Source organism: Salvelinus namaycush, chromosome 41 (genome assembly GCF_016432855.1).
Source record: "Salvelinus namaycush isolate Seneca chromosome 41, SaNama_1.0, whole genome shotgun sequence".
Classification (NCBI taxonomy): domain Eukaryota; kingdom Metazoa; phylum Chordata; class Actinopteri; order Salmoniformes; family Salmonidae; genus Salvelinus; species Salvelinus namaycush.
In genome coordinates this window covers 7266624-7287566 of record NC_052347.1, presented here as the reverse complement: position 1 = coordinate 7287566, position 20943 = coordinate 7266624, and the positions used below count along the sequence as shown (strand labels likewise).

General features: G+C 43.1%; 2 protein-coding genes across 2 annotated transcripts; one reads left to right on the top strand and one right to left on the bottom strand.

Annotated features, from left to right (window-relative positions):
* Window positions 1-1238: 1238 nt before the first annotated feature.
* Window positions 1239-13656, bottom strand: LOC120033973 (protein Wnt-9b-like). Its single transcript, XM_038980373.1, has 4 exons — window positions 13586-13656; window positions 6201-6454; window positions 5098-5363; window positions 1239-3378 (listed from the first exon to the last, which is right to left on the bottom strand). Exons 1-4 carry the CDS (start codon window positions 13654-13656, stop codon window positions 2917-2919), a joined length of 1053 nt encoding a protein of 350 aa, XP_038836301.1. The 3' UTR covers window positions 1239-2916.
* LOC120034048 (ADP-ribosylation factor 2) lies at window positions 9848-20213 on the top strand. The gene is made up of 5 exons (XM_038980455.1): window positions 9848-9954; window positions 14091-14248; window positions 14877-14987; window positions 15121-15245; window positions 17209-20213. Exons 2-5 carry the CDS (start codon window positions 14101-14103, stop codon window positions 17368-17370), a joined length of 546 nt encoding a protein of 181 aa, XP_038836383.1. The 5' UTR covers window positions 9848-9954; window positions 14091-14100; the 3' UTR covers window positions 17371-20213.
* Window positions 20214-20943: the final 730 nt, after the last annotated feature.

The window sequence follows — 20943 nt, the reverse complement described above, 5'->3', positions numbered from 1 at the left end:
CAATCACACACACGTGTATGTTACCCCCCCTCTGAAGCTCCCCAGACTCCCAACTCTGAGCAGCCTCAGTCCTGTCCCTGGGGGCTTGTGCGTGAGAAGATGGCAGTGGACTCAGCAGCCCCCTCCACTCAGGGCAGTGGGGGAAATGAAGGCTTTAGGAGTTCATTATAAAACAACAGCAGCAGCAGGAGATCAGCCTCCTGGGCTCCAAACGATCCCCCGTCTCATCCTTCCATCGACTTCTCTCTCTTTATGTTTCTCGCCATATCTCTCTCCTCTTGTCCGGCTCGCAAGTAAACGACACATCCTTCCGTCTTGTTCTTGCGTTCCCGTCCTTTCTCTCCCCCCCTCTCTCCCTCTTCACCCCCTTCTTATTATAAAGCAATTATATGTAATAAAGGTAAATATTGATAAACAGTCATTATGTGGCGTCCTATATGAGCCAGCAGTCTGCTCGTGTCAACCTGTGACCTGTTGGATGTTTTAATAGAGCAGAGCTCATTATGTTGGAGCAGAGAATGTTCATGTCTAATCACTGTGATCGGAGATAGACATCAAAAGCTCCGGGACACGACACAGTCTGTAAATGTAGCAATATCTCAAACAATAAACCTCTGTGTGATTTGGTTCCCAGTGGAGAGCCTTCTCTCACAGGTACGAATATTTAATTTCTAATCATTAGCGTTAGATATGACCTTTTACCCTTTGAGGGGCGCACTGTATATTGAGGTCAAAGGGGAAAAAAACATTCTGTTGACAACATTCTTCTGCATCATCATCTTTGACATCATCATCATTATTGTTGTCATCATGGCTGGCCTGTTGTGCCAGAGGCAGAACACCTGTATGTGCGTGCTGCTCTCCTCCCCCTGCATGTGTTGGGCAGTTGGTGGTTGAGAGTGATGCACTGAGACCACAGTCCTTTCAGATGAAAAGGAGGGCAGGGCAGCACAATCAGGAAGTGGTTTTGCTGGAGAGCGACTGCTCGTGTGTGGAGCTCAGGGCAGGTGTATGGCCGTGGCTTTTGTGACTGTGATTCTGTGATTGGTGTGTGCGCGTCGGTGTGTGCGTGTGTGCGTGTCAGTGTGTGTGTGTGCGCGTGCGTGCGTTTCATTTTAAGACGAGAAAGTAAAATATAGTAACAGGTAACAAGCATGATCATTACTTATAGTAACTATAAATGGAGACAAAGACATTTTTTATAAATGTATATGTTGATTTATTTGAATTGCTTTTAAATAAGAATATACAGTATGTCACAATGTAAATCATATTGTTACAGTATACAGCTATGACCCAGTTTAAAGGAATTGTACATTGATCTAAAAGTTTGACTTTAGTTTCATGACAGACACAAGAAAGTATTTGCAAGGCAAATAAATCATTATGATAATTGCCCAAAGACCAGATGAGGTAGAGATATATACGATTCCACTGTCTAATATGCTTTGAGCCTGATATGAGTTATATCCATGTACATAACTCTACATCTCTGCATAAACAAGAAAAGAAACACTGGCACAGGGAACTGAAACGATTGTAAAAAATATTGGAAACATAAATGGGTGCCTAAAAGCCCTAGGGGCAGATATGCACCTTCAACCCTAACCCACGGACAGACACCGAGGTCTGGCATGGAGAGCTGGAGGAATGGCGGAGTCAAATACGGCTATTTCCTCTGATTGGTAATTGAGAAAACAAGCAGCATGATTGGGCCATTTCAAAGACATTAGAGAACAAAGATGTGCCTGAATTAGACTGTCGAGAAAACGGTTTGATTTGGTCAGGGGAACACACTTGAAAGCACAGCACAGTGCGTGCAGACATGCCCACTTATAAATAAAAAATAGAGCAAAGTTCTTTACAGTGTCAGCAAGAGAAGAACTTTGCATAGCCGTTTTTATGGACACTGTTTGGAGTTTCCCTTAGTTTGAGTGCAATTTCCTTTGCATTTTTCCTTTACTGTATTAACAATGTAAAACATGTAGTATTATCATAGACATTCTCACAAGAGACAACAGGTCTACTTTACCACACAATAACCCTATGACTGCGTTTAGTCATAAATGACATACCAACTCGCTGTGATTATAGGCAACCTGTACTAACATTCCATGTTCAGACATCCAGTGATTCAATGGGACTTTTTAAGGTGTGTGGTGGATATCAGTATTGGCCCAGATACATTTCTGACCTTAAAGCAAAGGAGTAAAGTACTATACATAACATAGCCAACATAAGTGCTTCATTTTTCTATTATGAATGAATGAACTGCTCTCACAGCAAATAAAGAGACAAGCAAACAGCAAATGAGAAGGGCAGACAGGGAGACAGACGTCAAGAGGCTCTAGATTCCTTTTTGGCATTTTCTGCCGCTTTGGAAATGCTCTAAATCTTTATGTAAGTACTACAGCATAGTAGCAGTTAGACAAACTGACTAAGGAACAGACTGACAAGAGGACAGGACCAATGGAACTGTCAGCGCTCCCACAGAGATGATGTTGCCAAATAATGATGGTGACCTACTGTCCATTCCAGTACCTTGTGAAGAGCCCATTCCCTGCCCATAACTGTCCAGCAAGGCAACCCTCTCTCCCTCTCACTTAAGGTCTGTGATGTCAGTGCATTCAGTAAGAGCAAAGCAGAAAGTGGTCTTGATACTGCCTCATCTGAGTAGACAGCGCATGTTCGATTCCGACAAGTGGCAAACTACCAACAACATTATGACCTTGTTCCATTTCCATGCTTCCCAAAACTGTTCTCAGTTCAGAACAGGCATCTGTAAGGGTATGTTTAAAAGTCAAACCCTTTAATTTATCAAGAGTAATGTCTGAGTGGTTCTAGTCCTGCCAGTTTGAATGTTCTCGTTTTCCTCTCCCCATCTTTTCCTCTCTTTGTCTCTATCTCTCCCCCTTTTCAGGTATTTTTGCAGGTGTACACTTCCTCCTCCCTGACACAGGTTTGGCACTCTACATGGCAGCACCAGCGCACCTGGCAGTGGCAGGAGAGGGTGGTGAGGTGCATGGCTGTGTTGTAGCCGCGCCCGCAGCAAAGGCTCTGGCAGCTGGTGTCCTTGGCACAGGAGCGCCCGGCCGTGCCGGGAGAGTAGCGTGACGGCCTGCAGAAGCTGGGGGAGTCCTCCAGGAACACCAGGTCAGTGGAGCGGTGGCTCTGACCGTGGCGACGCGGCCCCGCCAGCTCCGTCTCCCCGGTGGCCGCGTTGGTGACGCTCAGCACACGCACGGCCGTGTCATAGCGGAACTTGAGCAGCCGCCCGGTGTCGTGGAACGGGGACAGCTGCTTCCAGCAGGTCCGCACGGCACAGGAACCGGAGACGCCGTGACACTTACAGGTAGTCTTCAGGCCACTCTTCACTGCCTGAAAGGGAAGGAGGGGGGAAAGGAGGGTGAGGAGGAAGGAGGGGAAGAGAATGAGATGTCAGTTCCTTCAGTCTGATTCATTAACTGGGCTCTTATCTTCGGTGCCTATCTAGACAGAGGGAACCAGTTTCCTGCAGGGTGGGTTGGTGGGGCGGGGGTCGGTTGGTATGGGGCTAGTCATCCTTTAGTTTAGCTCAGTATGAACGGTTGAGATGATGGATTATGGAGACTGTTCGGCATGCAGTATTTCATTCACCTGACGACTCGCATTTAGACAGCGCCTGCGGATTCGTTTTTTTCAATGTGTTGAAACTAGCTCTTTCTCACTGCTTCTCTCCTGTCTCTCTCCTATGAAGCCCGAGGCATCACAGACAGACAGCAGAATCTTTCCACCCTGTCCTTTGTGTGTGTGTGTGTGTGTGTGTGTGTGTGTGTGTGTGTGTGTGTGTGTGTGTGTGTGTGTGTGTGTGTGTGTGTGTGTGTGTGTGTGTGTGTGTGTGCATGGAAAACGATCATAAGAGTTTAAAAAGCTGAAACAGTTTGAGAGTTTGGGTTAGCAGCCAAAGGATGCCTTCGTTCAAAAGTCCACTGAGCTTGGTGGTGGCGGGTGGGGGTACCAGCGCTGAGGCACTCAGCCAGAGAGACTCTAACTGGGTGGGGGCCAGAGACAGGTCATAGGGCATGGGGGTCATCCTTACGGGGAGGGGGAGACCCAGGGGCTACTTCAGGGTTGAAGAGTTCTGCCGAGTTCCGCCCTATGCAGGTATGAACCCCTCAGGGGCATCTCAGAACATTACTGAGGGATGAGGGTTAGAGGGGGGTGTTGTGAAAAAACAACCACCTCTGGGTCTCTACTGAGCCGGATAGGTGGAAGATGAGGAAAACATCACACTCAATAAAGATAAGATAGACTACTTCAGTTCCTCCTGTTGTTTGTATCTCTCCCTCTCTCTCTCTCCGTCTCTGAAGGGCCTGCTGCCTCAGGTGAAAGGTAAAGGGGAAGAGCCTTGGGGCTGGCTGTTTCTAAGCTACACACACAAATACACACATAGTGGTTACCGTATGAACATTATGTGGATTTATGGAGAAGAGCACAGTTCAGCGCCATACAGTATGTGGAAAAAAATGCTTGCTCGTATATTAAAGGAGGCAACAGTTATAATTGTTCTCTCTGACGGGAGACCTTTAATTTTCTGTGGGCCCGCACAGCAAGCTTTATCATGCCTGCCTTGGAACACCTGGCTCCGGGGATCTGACAGCAGTCTGTCTCCTCTCCTATCCCCTATCCCTGCTGCCTCCTTCAGCCTCGACCAGCCCAGGCCCAGTAGCTATCTATCCACCAGGGCTACAAGAAGGGAGCCACTATGCAGGGGGAGTGGGCTACTGGCACTGGATGAGATATATGGGCAAGGAGTCAGGGCGAGACCTGGTAAAGTCACACAGTCCCTGCTGCCTCTGTTGGAAGAGTGCATTGTATGATAAGCAGTGTTGTGGTTTGTCTTCTGCTGGTGGGTCTAAAATTGAGCTGTTATTGGCTGATATGTTTATGATGCTCTCCTGAGCTTGGGAGGAAACTACTCGCTACTGGCATAGGCTTATACATTTCTATTTTGAAAAAAAAATGAATTTAAGCCACAGTAGTGTCACTCACAAATGCTTAATGGGCTTCTTGTTGTTTTGCTTGAGCTTAGCCACACGTCAACACTCACTCACTCACCCGGATTCCAACGTTAATGTTGTGGGAGTCGATCTGCGCCCTCAGGTCTTTGCTGACCCTCTTCTGGCCCAAGAACTTCTTGAGAAATTTGGTGCTGTATTTCAAGTTGTCACCGCAGACCCCCCACTGCCATGCCTCGCGATGCTGTATTCCTGGGGAGTCATCGCATGTGCACCTCTCCATTCGGCCTGAGCTGCAAGCCTTTGCTAGTGCGTGGGACAATGCCGCTGAAGACACCGCAAGAAGAAAGGCCGTCTCCTTGAAGCCTGGAATAGACAAATGACATCGACAATTAATAATAGTCTACAATACATTTTTTTATATATTTGTTTTAAATGTTGTTTACTCCTCGTAAATTGGCTAGGCCCCGACATGCAAAGACTAGACTATCATCCAAGCTCATGAGATACATATTTTGGTTACATTCTACTCCCATGTTTCTACTCCAGTGTTCCATTTAAAGAGTTGTGTCATGATTTCGCACTGTTATTTGCTTAGCTCAGAGACATCGCTATGATGTATTTTAATCCAATTAATTCTTATTTTGACTAGGAAGGAGTTTTTTCTCAGATGAAAGTGAGTAATCACGCCGCCCTTTTCCTCTGGTAACTGAGCGGTTTTGGGAGATATAAATAACCACTGGTCCCTCGTAGGCCCCGCCGCACCGGGCTTTTTGGCTCTTTAGCCCTTAATTAACTCCATGCTGACCTGTTCATGGCTCTTCGTGCTGATAGCATAACCGTGCTCTGAAATTATTTTATAAGTGGTGGAGCGTTAGCCGCTGACTTTTTTTTGTAGGCTATAGACTAGAGTTTAGCCTGGCTCTTTATTTTGAGATCACTCAACTACCCCACAACAGTCAATTTATCAATTCAATATACATACATTTTCAATCAATTGCATTATTGCACTTGAGAAATCATTTGCATCATCAAGTAGTAATTTGACCCTTACGATATTCACAACACAACAGCAGTCTAGGCTATTAGGCCTACATGTTTACATGCTTCCCATGATGCGTCCCTCCAGGTGGAAATCTTTCCCTCATATCTCTCTGTGTGTAAATACATGGAACTCTGTGAATTGATGACATATTATTGCACCTCTTTTCAGAAGACTCCCGCGGCCGTCCAAGCTACAGTTCCAGCGCTCGTTCCGGAATTGATAACGGCACTCCAAGAGGCTGAGGCGCACTGATTCACGCAGCGTCTCGGCCAAACCCGGCTCGCGGCGACACATTCGTTTCTGCCTACGGGTCAGGGTCATCTGCTCGCATTGTTTTAGGTGAGCTTTTCCCGTTGGGGGTTCATTGGAGAACGGGGCAGGCAAAAAGACCAAGGGCTCTCGGCCTGTCAGCCTTTCAAAGGAGACAAATGTATACATTCAGTGCAGTATAGTTATCACTGACGTTACCAAATTCAAAAAGGAAAATGTCATATGAATAATCTTATCAAGAGAATATAAATATGTAGACCTATAAATAATACCCAACGTTCTGGTGGTCCTGGGAACAAAGAAAACATGTTGTTCGAGAGTCATTTCTATAACATGTGTCCATAACAATTACATTTTGTTTATAGCCTATAAATCGTAACAATATGTATAGTTTTTGCTGACTCTACAAGCTTTTAACAACACACTACACATAGGTATACGCGCAATTAAGTATAAACGTAGTAAGTCATATCAAAATGTCTGAATTTGCTTCCAAGTAAAATTACGCACATATCGGCCTATATTTGACTTCGTCTGTCCTACCCACATGTGCCCAATAAAACCACATAATAATGCTAAAAAAGGAAACTGAGTGTAGGATTCTAATTTTAAAATAAAATATTAAAACAAATCTGTTTATGCATGCAAATGAGCTCCCTCATTCAAATTTCGACTATTGCCAAAAAGTGAGAGAATTGAGGTGGTGCCAAACTCGAGAGGTCAGGAGACCGTGAGAAACCATTCACACTCACAGCAAGTCATAGATTATACAAAGGCTATCTTAAATATTCAAATATTCTACTCTGAGACTTATTTGGCAAATGAATAATCATCAATAATATTATTATAATATGTAGTGGTATCATAAGGATGTAGGCCTATTTGAAAAATGTTCACACAGCCTTGTAAACTAGTCTACATTGTTTACTTTTAGATAGCAGAAAAATGCAATCATAAATCATCTCTGTGGACTTGAACAACCAAACAAGTCAACATTTACAGTCCTACATTAAGGTCTCGTGCGTAATTGCGCACGATAGTCATGGAACGCTTGACTTCCATCATATAGGCAGGCTATGTACGTCGCATCACATGCATTATTTCCTACCGACATCGATCTGCTGTATATGTTAGAAGCAAAGGAAAATACAATAAAACTGCAGAGACATAACAGTAAAAGAGTTGTGGCTGACCCAAAATATGCTGCAGTGTGCGAGAGGAGGATGCAGAGCTCAATGAGTCGCAGTAGGCAGGCGGTCCTTGGGAGCCTAGAGCACATGATGACGGGTCGACGCTGCTCTTCATCTCGCTGATTCTGCACTGGGAAAGTCTGTGCCGTCTGGCAGGCTCACCTCCTAAGTGGCCCACACAAACTTCGGTCCACTGCGGCAGGCGCGGTCCCAAGGGAGGCAAGGCCTCTGGGGAGCGCATCATCGTGCCACACGCCCATTGGACTCCCTTGTCGTTCCGCCCCAACCATTGAAACGCCTCCCACTTAGATGGAAGTGACAGGTAGGAAATCTACCTGGCTGTGATGAGCATTCGTCTGGGTTTTGTCATTATCGTGCCTCATATTCAAACTTGCTGGTGCATTTTCATTCTACCCACTGACAGATCTACTGTGCCATGTTTATGGTGGATACACCAGGGGCAAGTGTATGGGCATATACCAGAGTAACTTTAGGCTATAGGATGTGGCTGGCTATAGAATTACTATAACCGAGTGTACTCCTTTAAGAAGTTCTGTAGCTGCCTGAGAAGGTAGACATAGCCTACAAATACAAACATGCAGATACAATTGTTATAGCAAAAATGGATCTTGGATTATAGGCATAGGATTCCATAGGCATATATTTAGCAATGCATACATTTATACAGTTGAATCTCCACCATCACTTGCTGTCTATTTTCCATTGCCAGCAAAGACTCGCTGATAGTCTGTCTCGTTCTTGATAACTCTATTTTAATTTTGGTCATAATGTTTACAAACCACCAAGGCTCCAATCTAATTTTCTCTACCTAACAGTGTTTTTTCTTTGATTCTTACTTACTGTTTCATAGCAGCAGGGAAAAGCCTCTATAAATACGTTTTTGTACTCAACTGGATTACATCTTTATTTTGTAATATATTTATGCTCACGTGGGCACTTGACCAAACACCTGCAAGGAGAAGCAACACATTGTGGGACAGACAGCCCTGACAACACACAAACTAATAACAAGTGGCATGCCCTCTGCCCACTGCCTAGTCACGGTGAATAAGTAATTACTGTACAACATCACATACAGACAAACATCAACAATACGCTTTTATTTTAATGCAATGCATCTCGAGGCTTATACCCCCTAATTAAAGGACATTCTGTGCTTCATGACACCTGTAGATATATCTGCATACCACCCATGATGTCTCAGTCCATAGGCCATTTTCATATCAAATCCCTTTTATTCACTTCATGTCCAACTGTAACAACTCTGGTTTACAATTACCATGTGGATGAATGGGTAATCAAATATGTAGTTGTCTGCTCAGTGTGGCACCTGCATAACTGAGGGAAACGGACAACCACCTGAATTAGATAACCATGAGCACAAACATGAAAGGTGTACAAACTTCCACCTGATGATATTGCACTCACATAGGCCTATGCCTATAATTTCAGAGTGGTTGATTTATGGAAAGGAAACACGAAACGGAAACTATTGGCTTTGATTTATTGGGACATTATGACTGCAGCATGGAGACGGCCCCATCTAGTGGATTTAATATGAACAACACACATTGTGAGCCTTTAACGATGACCCCAACAACCTTGATGAACGCTTGAACCCTGATGCACCTTGAACCTTGCAACCCACTTCTCCCCTCTGCCCACCTCCAGGGCCACCCCAACTCCAGGTAACCTACATATTGGCCCTATAGACCTAGCTGTCATTGTAGACCTTGCATGTTAGTGTTGGCCATAGAGATCCCATTAAATTACTTAATTTGTATTCTAATTCCTATTTCTATGGTGTTGGCTCCGACTCTTTCAGGCTGTTTAAAAGATGAATGACAGAAACAGGCTGGAATTCTTTGATCAGAAATGTAAATTGTAGTCTGTTGCTTATTGATTGAGATGATAATCTCTATGACATTATAGGCAAGTGGCCTAGCCATAAGGCATATAAGGCCGCACTTGCTTGCCATATATAATGTAAGGCTATACACACCCATGGTCCTGTATTTTCCGGACGTTTTTTTTATTCTTCTGGATTGAACAATTGCAACCGGTTTGTTTTGTTTGCTATCCTCCCCAATGATGATGGGTTGGGCCAGTGGCAAATTTCTCCAGTCTCCATTGAACCCGGAAACAGGGGGCGGGGAAGAGGCGGGGATGCTTGATCCTACGGGAAGCTTGACTGGTCTTTCAGTTTGTAGGGCAAACTGGAGGAGGGCCTTTTGTAAATCTCTGCCCGCATCGATTGGTCCGCAGCACAGCAACGTACGTTTTTGTGACTTGCATGGATAACATGATTGGTGAAGATCTTACGATGTGCAACGTCCATGACGCGGCTTTCTTGACACTTGTGAAAGACGCCATTTTGTTGTTAGCGGTGAATAGGAGCGTAAAAGAAAGACCGAGAAACCGCCACTAAAAGGTAAAACATGTATACAACGTTGCAATATAATATGTCATTTATATTATTTCTTTTTTTCATGGATCTGGAATGCAAACGATTGCTTATTTGCTTTCGGCTTGACCGCAAGCTTTGACAACGAATCCCCTGCGTAGACTCAAACTCAACGAGGATCATCTGCCGTCAATAGCTAGTTAACGTTAGCTAGTTCGCCCGGCATTATATTCTCACGACCTGTAAAAGTCGTGAGGGCATTATTCCGCTAACTTTACTGAAATTGTGTCAGTAAGTATTCGCTGGTCATTGTGATTGGACATTCAGCTTCCTCCTATTTTGAGTCATTATGTCGAGCCGCTTCGCTTGCTTGTGCTAGCTAACGATGTAAGCAAAATTAACGTTAGCTAGTTACGCCTATTTTCTGACTGCTTAACGTTAATTTGCGTGGATTGAGATTTGAGTCGTCCGCCGCTTATTAACTAGCTAACCAATGTTAAACACATCTCTAAATTAATGTAGTTACCTTACCGTTTAACTCACAGGCTGGTTAACTTGGACGTGGTGGTCTCTACGGCCTTCTAGCTGGGTACCTAAGCTGTGCAGGGAAGCTTTAGCTAGCGTAACTGTTGGTACTGTATGGTTAGATTTGGTTTTGGAAACTGTTCAGTGTTTTTTAAACTGAACGGGTCACATGGTTAGTCACTAGCTAGTGTGTTTACAAATTAATATAGCTAACTAGCTAAACCCTTATGTTAGACCTAAGTCATTTTAATGGACAGACAACTGAAGCAAAAAAGGACCTGAAGATGCATACAACGCTACACACATCTTAGTGTTATTTATGACTGTGACACCCATGTCTGTCTTCCATACATTTCCATTTCAAACATTGAGTTCTCCAGGAATCTCTGGCAGATTTTCCTACTTTGTTCAGGTCCTGATGAGGGGCTGATCAAACAACCAGTGTAGCAGGATAACCCCAGCATGCCTGACGTTTCAACTTTCCCTTATGGAAAAACATTGCTAGCCTTAAAAGAAAAATGTCCACTACTTGCCTGTCCAACCAGAAAATGAGCCTCCTTGATGCCCCTAGTGTTCCCTCAATATTAATGTGTTGCTGAAAATGTTTTTCAAAGATTGTTCAGGACATGCGCAAAAAAGTCCCTTCTGCCACATTGGCATTCTAGTGACTGTCATAGGGACGATGTGTGTTTTGATAGATTAACACTGACTGCCGATGCACCCCAAAAAGACTCCACCTCAGGCAGCCATTATCACATGCATATTGTGATACGTTCACTTAACTACTCTCTGATGACTTGCTGCTGGCCTCCCATACCCCTCCCCTATCATTCCTGTTTTCTCTGAGGATGATGCATTCTGAGTACTTCCTCTTTGCTTTAGTTGAGGAACAGGATGGACAATCCTGATTCAAATGAGCTGCCATTGTTGTGATGTCATTGTTAGAAATCTGCAAGCTATGAGCTTTTCTAGTTCTGAAACTTCCCTCTGTGGAATGTCTGTCGGCTAGAGCTAGATTCGTTGTCACATTCTGAATCCAGGAAGGCACTTTGTGAAACTGACAACTCCCTGTGTTCATGATGTTAGAACTCAAATCACACCCCTCCTAGCTTTTGTTTGCCTACAGTCGTTGTATAGTTTTTCAGAAGTGCTAGGGCGTGTCATATTTAAATGGCTTCAGCATGTTTCCACCGAAGAATGCCTTTATGAATTATGTTCATTTCTATACCATTTGCCACACAATTGTCTTGAAGGAGTGTAATAATACTGTGTTGGTGTTATCTTATGCTATCATTCGTAGGCATGTGTTAGTGGGAGGGATTTTGCACAAGATCAGAATTGTGTAGCAAAATGTTCCATTATTTTAGAAGTCATTTGTGTCCTTTGGAGAAAGACCTGAGTGTTCATTAGCCTATTTGGTGTGACAGGATCATTGTTTCCCTGTCTCTCTCCTGGTTAATTCAGCAGTGTGTCTCTGCTTACAGGTGTGTTGTTACCTATCCCATATCCAGCCTCTAGTACTCTGGTTCCTCTGAGCGCTGACCTATATTCGCCACATCACTGGCCTCATTGTGTGCTTTTCCTTGAGCTCAGCCTGCATGCTCTTCATTTCACCTACAACACCTGTATGGCTCTTTTATAATGCGTTTCCATCGTCCCCTACTCTTGTCCAGTTTCTATTAAGACCGCTAACTTGTCTCAAATATGAATCTGTTTTTGTCATGGTGTTTAGGATACACTATTTTTCTGATGTAGTGAGCCTGTTTCATCATAGGCCGTGTCTTAAGTCACATGATTCTGCGATGTGCTTGGCAACATACTGAATAATAGGAAGGATTGTTATTGCAATGAATATGCCTGATTTAAAAACGAAAGTCAACAATTGATACATTTGTGGGTCATTCCATGAGTGCCTTTTGCGACCCTTCGATAATTTAATTAGAAATTGTGCACCAATATTGTATTTTAAAAGCCTGTTATATTAAATGCCCTTTAATATTATAGACAACATGGTGAATTAAATAAATCTGCTAAACTGCCAAAATGCAGCATTTTGCTCTCACTTATATGATGAATCTAACCCACTTAATCCCTAAACTTCTCCATGGTTCAGCATCATTGTAAAGCCCTAGTCATTTTGTTGCTAGATAGTTATTTCTGAAGATTATTATTTATGTGATGCGATTCATTTAAGTATGTCCCTCAACCCTGTTATGTGAAATTTACTCTCATTTTAATATGGTGACACTGTCTTTTAAAACATTGAACATTTTAATAGTAATATCTTAGAGTAAAAGCAGATGAGTTGATTCTACTCGTTTTGGCAATTTTGTGGTGCAAAACTGAGTGGGTCGAGCATAACATGTCAACCCTGTTACCCATAGACTAGAAATGTTGTAACAATGTATTTTTTTGTGTGTGACGCTTGCATTCAATTGCCCCTCCCGGTTGCACACACGTTTCTGTGACAGTTTCCCTGTCATAAGTGGATTATTTTTTACACCTTTATTGAACTAGGCGAGGCAGTTAAGAACAAATTCAAATTTTCAATGACAGCTTAGGAACAGTGGGTTAACTGCCTTGTTCAGGGGCAGAACAACAGATTTTTACCTTGTCAGCTCGGGGATTCAATCTTGCAACATTTCGGTTACTAGTCCAAAGCTCTAACCACTAGGCTACCTGCCACCCCAAATTTTATGGTTGATTTAAGAAGAAATCATCAACCCTGTTACTTTATTTTGCACCTCTTGGGAGAGGATTTTTATTTGTATTTTTTTTCATGAAGTTGAAATTGGGAAATTTACACTTCTCAAAAGGCACCAAATTGGTGGAAAGACCTGTGTACATTTAGAAACGCATTTCAACATTGAGAAAGTTATGTTAAAAAAACATGAATTATTTATGGTGTTAGACATGTATGTAGGCTTCTATTTGGGACTGACTAGGCTATTACATTCTAATCGCTGTGGCTGCTGTTACAGAGCCTGCTTGTGTTCTTGCCTGGTGGGTGTTGGGCAATAGGTGTTCCTACCTCTGGATCATGTCTCTGGTCAGTGCTCTGCCAGTCATGTGATCCACTTCTCTGCTCCTGGCTATGAGTAAACAGTTGCATGCCACTCAGAACAACACTGACCTGCAAGCCCCATCAGCCAAGTCCTGCTTGTGTGTGGTGTGAGACCCAGAGGCGCCGCTTTGAGGGCCCATTGTTAAGACGCAAAATAAACACAGACAGCGACTGAATGCTTTTCTCAGCACTTTTTCTCCCCCTCATGAATTTACTCTCGGTGGTTGCCCTTTATCAGAGATAAGGAAGCTTAGCCTGACATTATTACCCTCACAGGTCAAAAATTTTAATGAAATTACCAAGGATGGGAACCAGTATATACAGTTATAAATGGATTCATAAAAAATGTGTTGTTTTACACCGATCCCACACCACCCACGTATGCGGGAGCGGTGCAGAATATTTTAACGTTAATGAATCATTTCATCCACACTGCTCACATACGTCAGCAAGCTTTTGTGTTACCGAACACGTGGACACACATATACACAGACGGTTTAGCCCGGTGTTAGGCACAATGAATGTTGTACGACTACTAGCTCAACTGTTTTGGTTTCTGTCTCCCTTCCTCCAGATTAGCCAAGATGGGGAATATGTTTGCAGGCCTGTTTAAGAATCTCTTTGGTAAAAAAGAGATGCGGATTCTGATGGTGGGGCTGGACGCTGCCGGCAAGACCACCATCCTGTACAAGCTCAAACTGGGAGAGATCGTCACCACAATCCCTACCATCGGTGAGTAGCTTAGCCTTATCCCTTTTACCCCTTCTCATCACACATTCCTCACCTAGTTACAAACCCCTCCTGAAATGCTCCCCAATACTCCTCCAATACCTTGCTCCATGTGATTTTCATGAGGTCTAGGCTCCCGTTTGTGTAGTTGTAGGGGAGTGGAAATGAATGTCATACGTACAGCCATGTACTCCCTCTGTCCCCATCTCATCCGAACCCTGATCACTGCCCACATGCCCAGAGTAGCTGCCTACATCAGCTGCAGAGCCCCCGCAGGCAGGCAACGTCCTGCAATGTGGCTGTTGTCATAGGGATTAAGTGACTTTTAAATATAGGAATGAATGGCGCTCTACAGCCCCCCCCCCCCGAAATAAATGTTTAATTATATGAATGTAACACAAGGCTGATGACATTACATATTCCTGTAGATGTTCATTCACTTTGCATATTTTATTCAAATATACATTTTAATTTGCAGCTACATTTGAGCAAAGACATTTCATGCAGGCATTTGTGTTAAAGGAGTGATTGAGCTTGCCTGTTTGGGATTGCTGATATGTCATCTCACACAGCCTCTTGGAATGTTAGTGTCTTAGGTTTCTGACGTAACTGATCTCTTTCGCTTTCTCAGGTTTTAACGTTGAGACGGTAGAATACAAGAACATCAGCTTCACTGTGTGGGATGTGGGCGGTCAGGACAAGATCAGGCCTCTGTGGCGGCACTACTTCCAGAACACCCAAGGTGAGTGGACACTGTCACCAGAACCCCCTCAGCATCATCTTCACTCTTTCTGGCTTTTTGAGTCAAGACTGTCCCAGGTAAATGTTTTTGTTTTCCTCACCCTCCATCCTTTCTCTCCCTCTGCTTCTCTCAGGTCTGATCTTTGTGGTGGACAGTAATGATAGGGAGAGAGTGAACGAGGCGCGGGAGGAGCTGACAAGGATGCTGGCTGAGGATGAGCTGAGGGACGCTGTGCTTCTTGTGTTCGCTAACAAACAGGTGAACTGACTAACTGGGGAGAGACACTAGTGCGTCAGGAAAACAGTCGTTTCCTATACCTGCTACACTGGACATGTAAATTTAGCTTGACGCGTAAAGAGTGGGCCACTTCACGGCGTGAGCTGTGCGTCGAATTCTTTAAAATGGAATCAGAGCTCAATTTTACACTGAGCAGAGCGAGACTAACAGGTGATCTCTTTTTCCACTAATTTGGTCTTTTGACCAATCAGATCAGATATTTTGTCACTAATTGGGCAAAAGATCACAATTGGGCTGCCTGTGTTAACGCAGCCCAAGGCTTCACCAGTAAACTGAATCTGTAATTGGTAGTACAGTATTATTATTCATATGGTTTGCAGATACTAGTAGTTAAACTCAAGGTCATACAATGGACTCCCTCTATACTAAGTAGAGGTCGACCGATTATGATTTTTCGATACCGATTATTGGAGGACCAAAAAAAGCCGATACTGATTAATCGGCCGATAAAAAATAAAATAATAATAATTAAAAATCAAAATTAAAAAAATTAATAAATAAATACATGATTTTTTAAATTTATGTCTACATTTGTAATAATGACAATTACAACAATACTGAATGAACAATGAACATTTATTTTAACTTAATATAATACTAAAATTAAATCAATTTAGTCTCAAATAAATAAGGAAACATGTTCAATTTGGTTTAAATAATGCAAAAACCCGGTGTTGGATAAGAAAGTAAATGTGCAATATGTGCCATGTAAAAAAGCTAACGTTTAAGTTCCTTGCGCAGAACGTGAGAACATATGAAAGCTGGTGGTTCAATATTCCCAGTTCTTCAATATTCCCAGTTAAGAAGTTTTAGATTATAGTTATTATAGGAATTATGACGCATCAACTATTTTTCTCTATACCATTTGTATTTCATATACCTTTGACTATTGGATGTTCTTATAGGCACTTTAGTATTGCCAGCCTAATCTCAGGAGTTGATAGGCTTGAAGTCATAAACAGCGCTGTGATCAAGTATTGCTAAGAGCTGCTGGCAAACGCAGTAAAGTACTGTTTGAATGAATGCTTACGAGCCTGCTGCTGCCTACCACCGCTCAGTCTGACTGCTCTATCAAATCATAGTCTTATTTATAATATAATAAACACATATGAGCCTTTGGTCATTAATATTGTCAAATCCGGAAACTATAATTTCGATAACAAACATTTATTCTTTCAGTAAAACACAGAACCGTTCTGTATTTTATCGAACGGGTGGCAACCCCAAGTCTAAATATTGCTGTTACATTGCACAACCTTATGTCATAATTATGTAAAATTCTGGCAAATTAGTTCAGTTTGCAACGAGCCAGGCGGCCCAAACTGTTTACACTGAACGCAAGAGAAGTGACACAATTTCCTTGGTTAATATTGCCTGCTAACATGAATTTCTTTTAACTAAATATGCAGGTTTAAGAAAATATACTTCTGTGTATTGATTTTAAGAAAGGCATTGATGTTTATGGTTAGGTACATTTGTGCAACAATAGTGCTTTTTTTGCGAATGCACTTTTGTTAAATCATCACCCGTTTTGCAAAGTTGAAGTAGGCTGTGATTCGATGATAAATTAACAGGCACCGCATTGATTATATGCAACTTACTAGGTTAAGATTGATTGTTTTTATAAGCAAAGTTTTTAATGCTAGCTAGCAACTTAACTTGGCTCCTTGCAGCCACAAGGTCCTTTTGACGCTGCACTCGCGTAACAGGTGGTCAGCCTGCCACGTAGTTCCCTCGTGGATTGCAATGTAATCGGCCATAATTGGCGTCCAAGAAGGCCGAGTACCGATTATGAAAACTTGAAATCGACCCTAATTAATCGGCCATGCCAATTTAATCGGTCGACCTCTAATACTAAGATGGCTTGTGAATGTCTGTTGCAGACACATATTTTCCTGGGTTAACCCTTTTCTCCATTCTTCAGGACCTCCCCAACGCTATGAACGCAGCTGAGATCACAGACAAGCTGGGCCTGCACTCCCTGCGCCAGCGTAACTGGTACATCCAGGCCACCTGCGCTACCAGCGGGGACGGGCTCTACGAGGGCCTCGACTGGCTCTCCAACCAGCTAAAGAACGCAAAATGATCCACCATTCCGCCGTCTGTCTGCGTCTTCGTCTGCGCAGTGTGTTATGGGCGACAGCGCTGGTCCCAGCCCCTCTCTCCTCCTGTCTCTCTCACTCCATCCCCTCCAACCATTGGGGCTTTGACCAGTGATACCCCACATACGCGTGCGTGTGTGTGAGAGTGCAAGTGTTTGTGTGGATCTTAATGTGTATGTATGTGTGGGTGCATGTGTGTGAGCCGGGAGTGGGAGCAGCCCTGCTGTGCCTTCAACAGTCACTCTCACCCGTGGAAATGACAGCATGGCTAACTCTAACGCCCCCCCCCATCCCTTCCCTCCTGCCCCACCCGCAGTGGCTCTTAAGACACCCTGGTTTTCACAAGGCAAAGAAAGACCCGGGATGCTAAGTCTTATGTGTAATCTGAAAAATGAATAAAGTTTATAGATTAAAAAAAAAAAAAACTTGATTTTACATCCACTAGTGTTGCGATCTGTCAGACACTCTTGTTAAACTGTTGGTTTGAGACTCCACACCATGAAATACATCTCAATGTAACCTGTATCAGGTTGGAAAAAAGACAAATAAAAATAGCTTTTCCATCCTAGATCCTTCTTTGCATTCTTTGGAAAATCATGCTGTTTTGTTCTAGTATGCCCAACCGCATTGTTCTGGCTGTCTTGGGAACACTAGCTAATAAGTTATTAGCTAGCATTGAGTCGCTGTCCTAACCCTCAAACATCAATTGAAGCACAACAAATTAGTGATGTCACCATGCCCCTCGTCCACTCGTTTTTGTTGTTGAGCGTAGCCACCGTAGCCTGAATGATGGTGGTGCTTGATAAGACCTGCAGGACTTTAGGGTTAGCTGTTTGGTAGGCATTACTGACTGAAATGAGTTGTTACTATTGTTTTCGGTTTATTAGAATGGAGCAATACTTGTCTGTTGGCTCCATGTCACTAAGTTGTTGTTCCAAAAGGTAACCATGGTGACCAGTTGCTGACCCTGCTGCCCTCTAGGATCAGAAGTGATGGCCTCTTTATCACGCTGCATCTTTATTGGTGGCTAACACCACTAAGTGATGTTCTGTTCACAGGGCCTTGTGAGATCATTGATAATGTTTTGATTGAGTGAAAGATCCTTACCGCCGGGTATGGAAAACGCAATAAATTGGGTGTGTGTTTGTGTAGTACTATACTACCTATGCTTGGCAGAGGGTCAGTGTAGTTGAGTGTAGCTAGCCACAGCTCTGCTAGTGTACATGGGATTAGTTGGGTGTTTTCAGCACCGTTCCTATCCACTGGAACAGCGAGGCCTTTTGAGAGTTGCTCCCACTCTGGCTTTCTCCTCATTACATTTTCTGTTGTCTACTTTTTTCCTTTTTATTATATTTTATTTACATTGTTCTTTTTTTGTACAGATGACCTGGTTCCCTTGGTCTAGCATGAGCTGAGGAGCCAGGTGTGCAGTCTTTCAATCAAAATGCTTTAGGATCCTTTGGGTTTGACTTATGAAGGGCTGGTTGTGTTTGGGTTAGCTTTTATGATGTTTGCTGCAGAGTTGGGCTTTCCTGCAGGGCATGGGGTAGGCCTGATGGGTCATTTCCAGCAGAGGAGGTTGGTGGGAGGAGCTGTAGGAGGATGGGCTCATTGTAATGACTGGAATGACATAATTGGAACAGAGTCAAATGTGGTTTCGATATGTTTGATACCGTTCCATTGATTCCATTCCAGACATTACATTAAGCCCCTCCTTTAGCTCCTTCTGTCAGCCGCCACTGACTTTCAGCTGCACTAACACGGGACTCTTCTCCAATTCCTCATAGTGCTGTGTTGTTATCAAGCTCTCATGGCATTCAATGTGTTATGCTTTACTTCAGCCTACAATCCAAACTCTGCATTGTGAACACACACCCTATGCGGGGCTTTCTAGGTTGTTTGCTCTATATGTGTCGTCAGGGTTAGTTATCCCGGTTCTGCTGCACAGGTAGAGTCACATCTTCCCCTTTCTTTCCATGTGAAACATGACCAGCTTGCACTATAATACAATAGTACTGTAACTAGACCATGGAAGGTTGCCTCATCAACCTCTTTACAACAAGCAGCGGGGGGAAAGCTTGAGGTTTCTGCTCACATCAGCAGTGCTCTCATTGACAACTCTCTCCCATCAGCATCGCCATAGCAACTACACCAGCAGACAGTTACCATGTGCAAATTAAGCCGCGGCTGTTCTCCACATCAACACACAGCTTCAAAATGTATACCATAACTGACAACGGTTTTCTGTATATCCCATGTATTCCAAAGGCTACTGCGAATTTAGTTGAGAAACCCTTAGTACACTGTACTGTACACACCCCCTGCTGATTGAAGATGACCCTAAGGTCCCAGCCCCACACTGACCTCTTGAGGGAAGGACTGACCTTTACCCTTGTATCTGTGTACAACTGGACAATTAGATCTCTTTTCTTATTTTTATTTTTATGAATTGTTCCAGAAAATGGTTTCAACAAATGAATAACTCTAATCTAATTTTTGGCCTTTTTCCTGTAAAGATATTGTAGAGTTTAGTGCTGAAAGAAAATCCATTGAATTGAATGATGAGCGTCACTTCCGGCATATGGCAAGTAATTAAAGTGTATATGAACTTCTGTATGAATGTTTATTTTAACTTGACAATTTAATTTAGCTACCCTTGTTCAGATGTGAAGCTTTCATTTTGAGATCATTTTCTGTGCAAATGACACAAGGTGTGTGTGCATATGTCTTTTCTTTTACTTAAGGATTTCCCTTTGTTTTTACCTTTTTTTAACCCATCTTGTAACATCTGAAAAATGCACTATAATAAAGAGATCTCTATTACAAATCTCTTGTATATTTTTATCATGAAAATATAAAATAGGCTTAGATACTGAAACACTGGGCTAAAATAGGCCTAGATACTGAAACACTGGGCTAAAATAGGCTTAGATACTGAAACACTGGGCTAAAATAGGCCTAGATACTGAAACACTGGGCTAAAATAGGCCTAGATACTGAAACACTGGGCTAAAATAGGCCTAGATACTGAAACACTGGGCTAAAATAGGCCTAGATACTGAAACACTGGGCTAAAATAGGCCTAGATACTGAAACACTGGGCTAAAATAGGCCTAGATACTGAAACACTGGGCTAAAATAGGCCTAGATACTGAAACACTGGGCTAAAATAGGCCTAGATACTGAAACACTGGGCTAAAATAGGCTTAGATACTGAAACACTGGGCTAAAATAGGCTTAGATACTGAAACACTGGGCTAAAATAGGCCTAGATACTGAAACACTGGGCTAAAATAGGCCTAGATACTGAAACACTGGGCTAAAATAGGCCTGGATACTGAAACACTGGGCTAAAATAGGCCTAGATACTGAAACACTGGGCTAAAATAGGCCTAGATACTGAAACACTGGGCTAAAATAGGCCTAGATACTGAAACACTGGGCTAAAATAGGCCTAGATACTGAAACACTGGGCTAAAATAGGCCTAGATACTGAAACACTGGGCTAAAATAGGCCTAGATACTGAAACACTGGGCTAAAATAGGCCTAGATACTG

Bases quoted from the DNA above. Each gene is read 5' to 3' on its own strand.
- LOC120033973 (XM_038980373.1), bottom strand. From the start codon at position 13,656: ATGGGCCCTCAAAGCGGCGCCTCTGGGTCTCACACCACACACAAGCAG. The intron at 5,364-6,200 runs GTGCAATAATAT...TGTCTATTCCAG, and splicing joins CGGGAGTCTTCTGAAAAGAG to GCTTCAAGGAGACGGCCTTT. The intron at 3,379-5,097 runs GTGAGTGAGTGA...CTTCCCTTTCAG, and splicing joins ACATTAACGTTGGAATCCGG to GCAGTGAAGAGTGGCCTGAA.
- LOC120034048 (XM_038980455.1), top strand. From the start codon at position 14,101: ATGGGGAATATGTTTGCAGGCCTGTTTAAGAATCTCTTTGGTAAAAAA. The intron at 14,249-14,876 runs GTGAGTAGCTTA...TCGCTTTCTCAG, and splicing joins CACCACAATCCCTACCATCG to GTTTTAACGTTGAGACGGTA. The intron at 14,988-15,120 runs GTGAGTGGACAC...TGCTTCTCTCAG, and splicing joins CTACTTCCAGAACACCCAAG to GTCTGATCTTTGTGGTGGAC.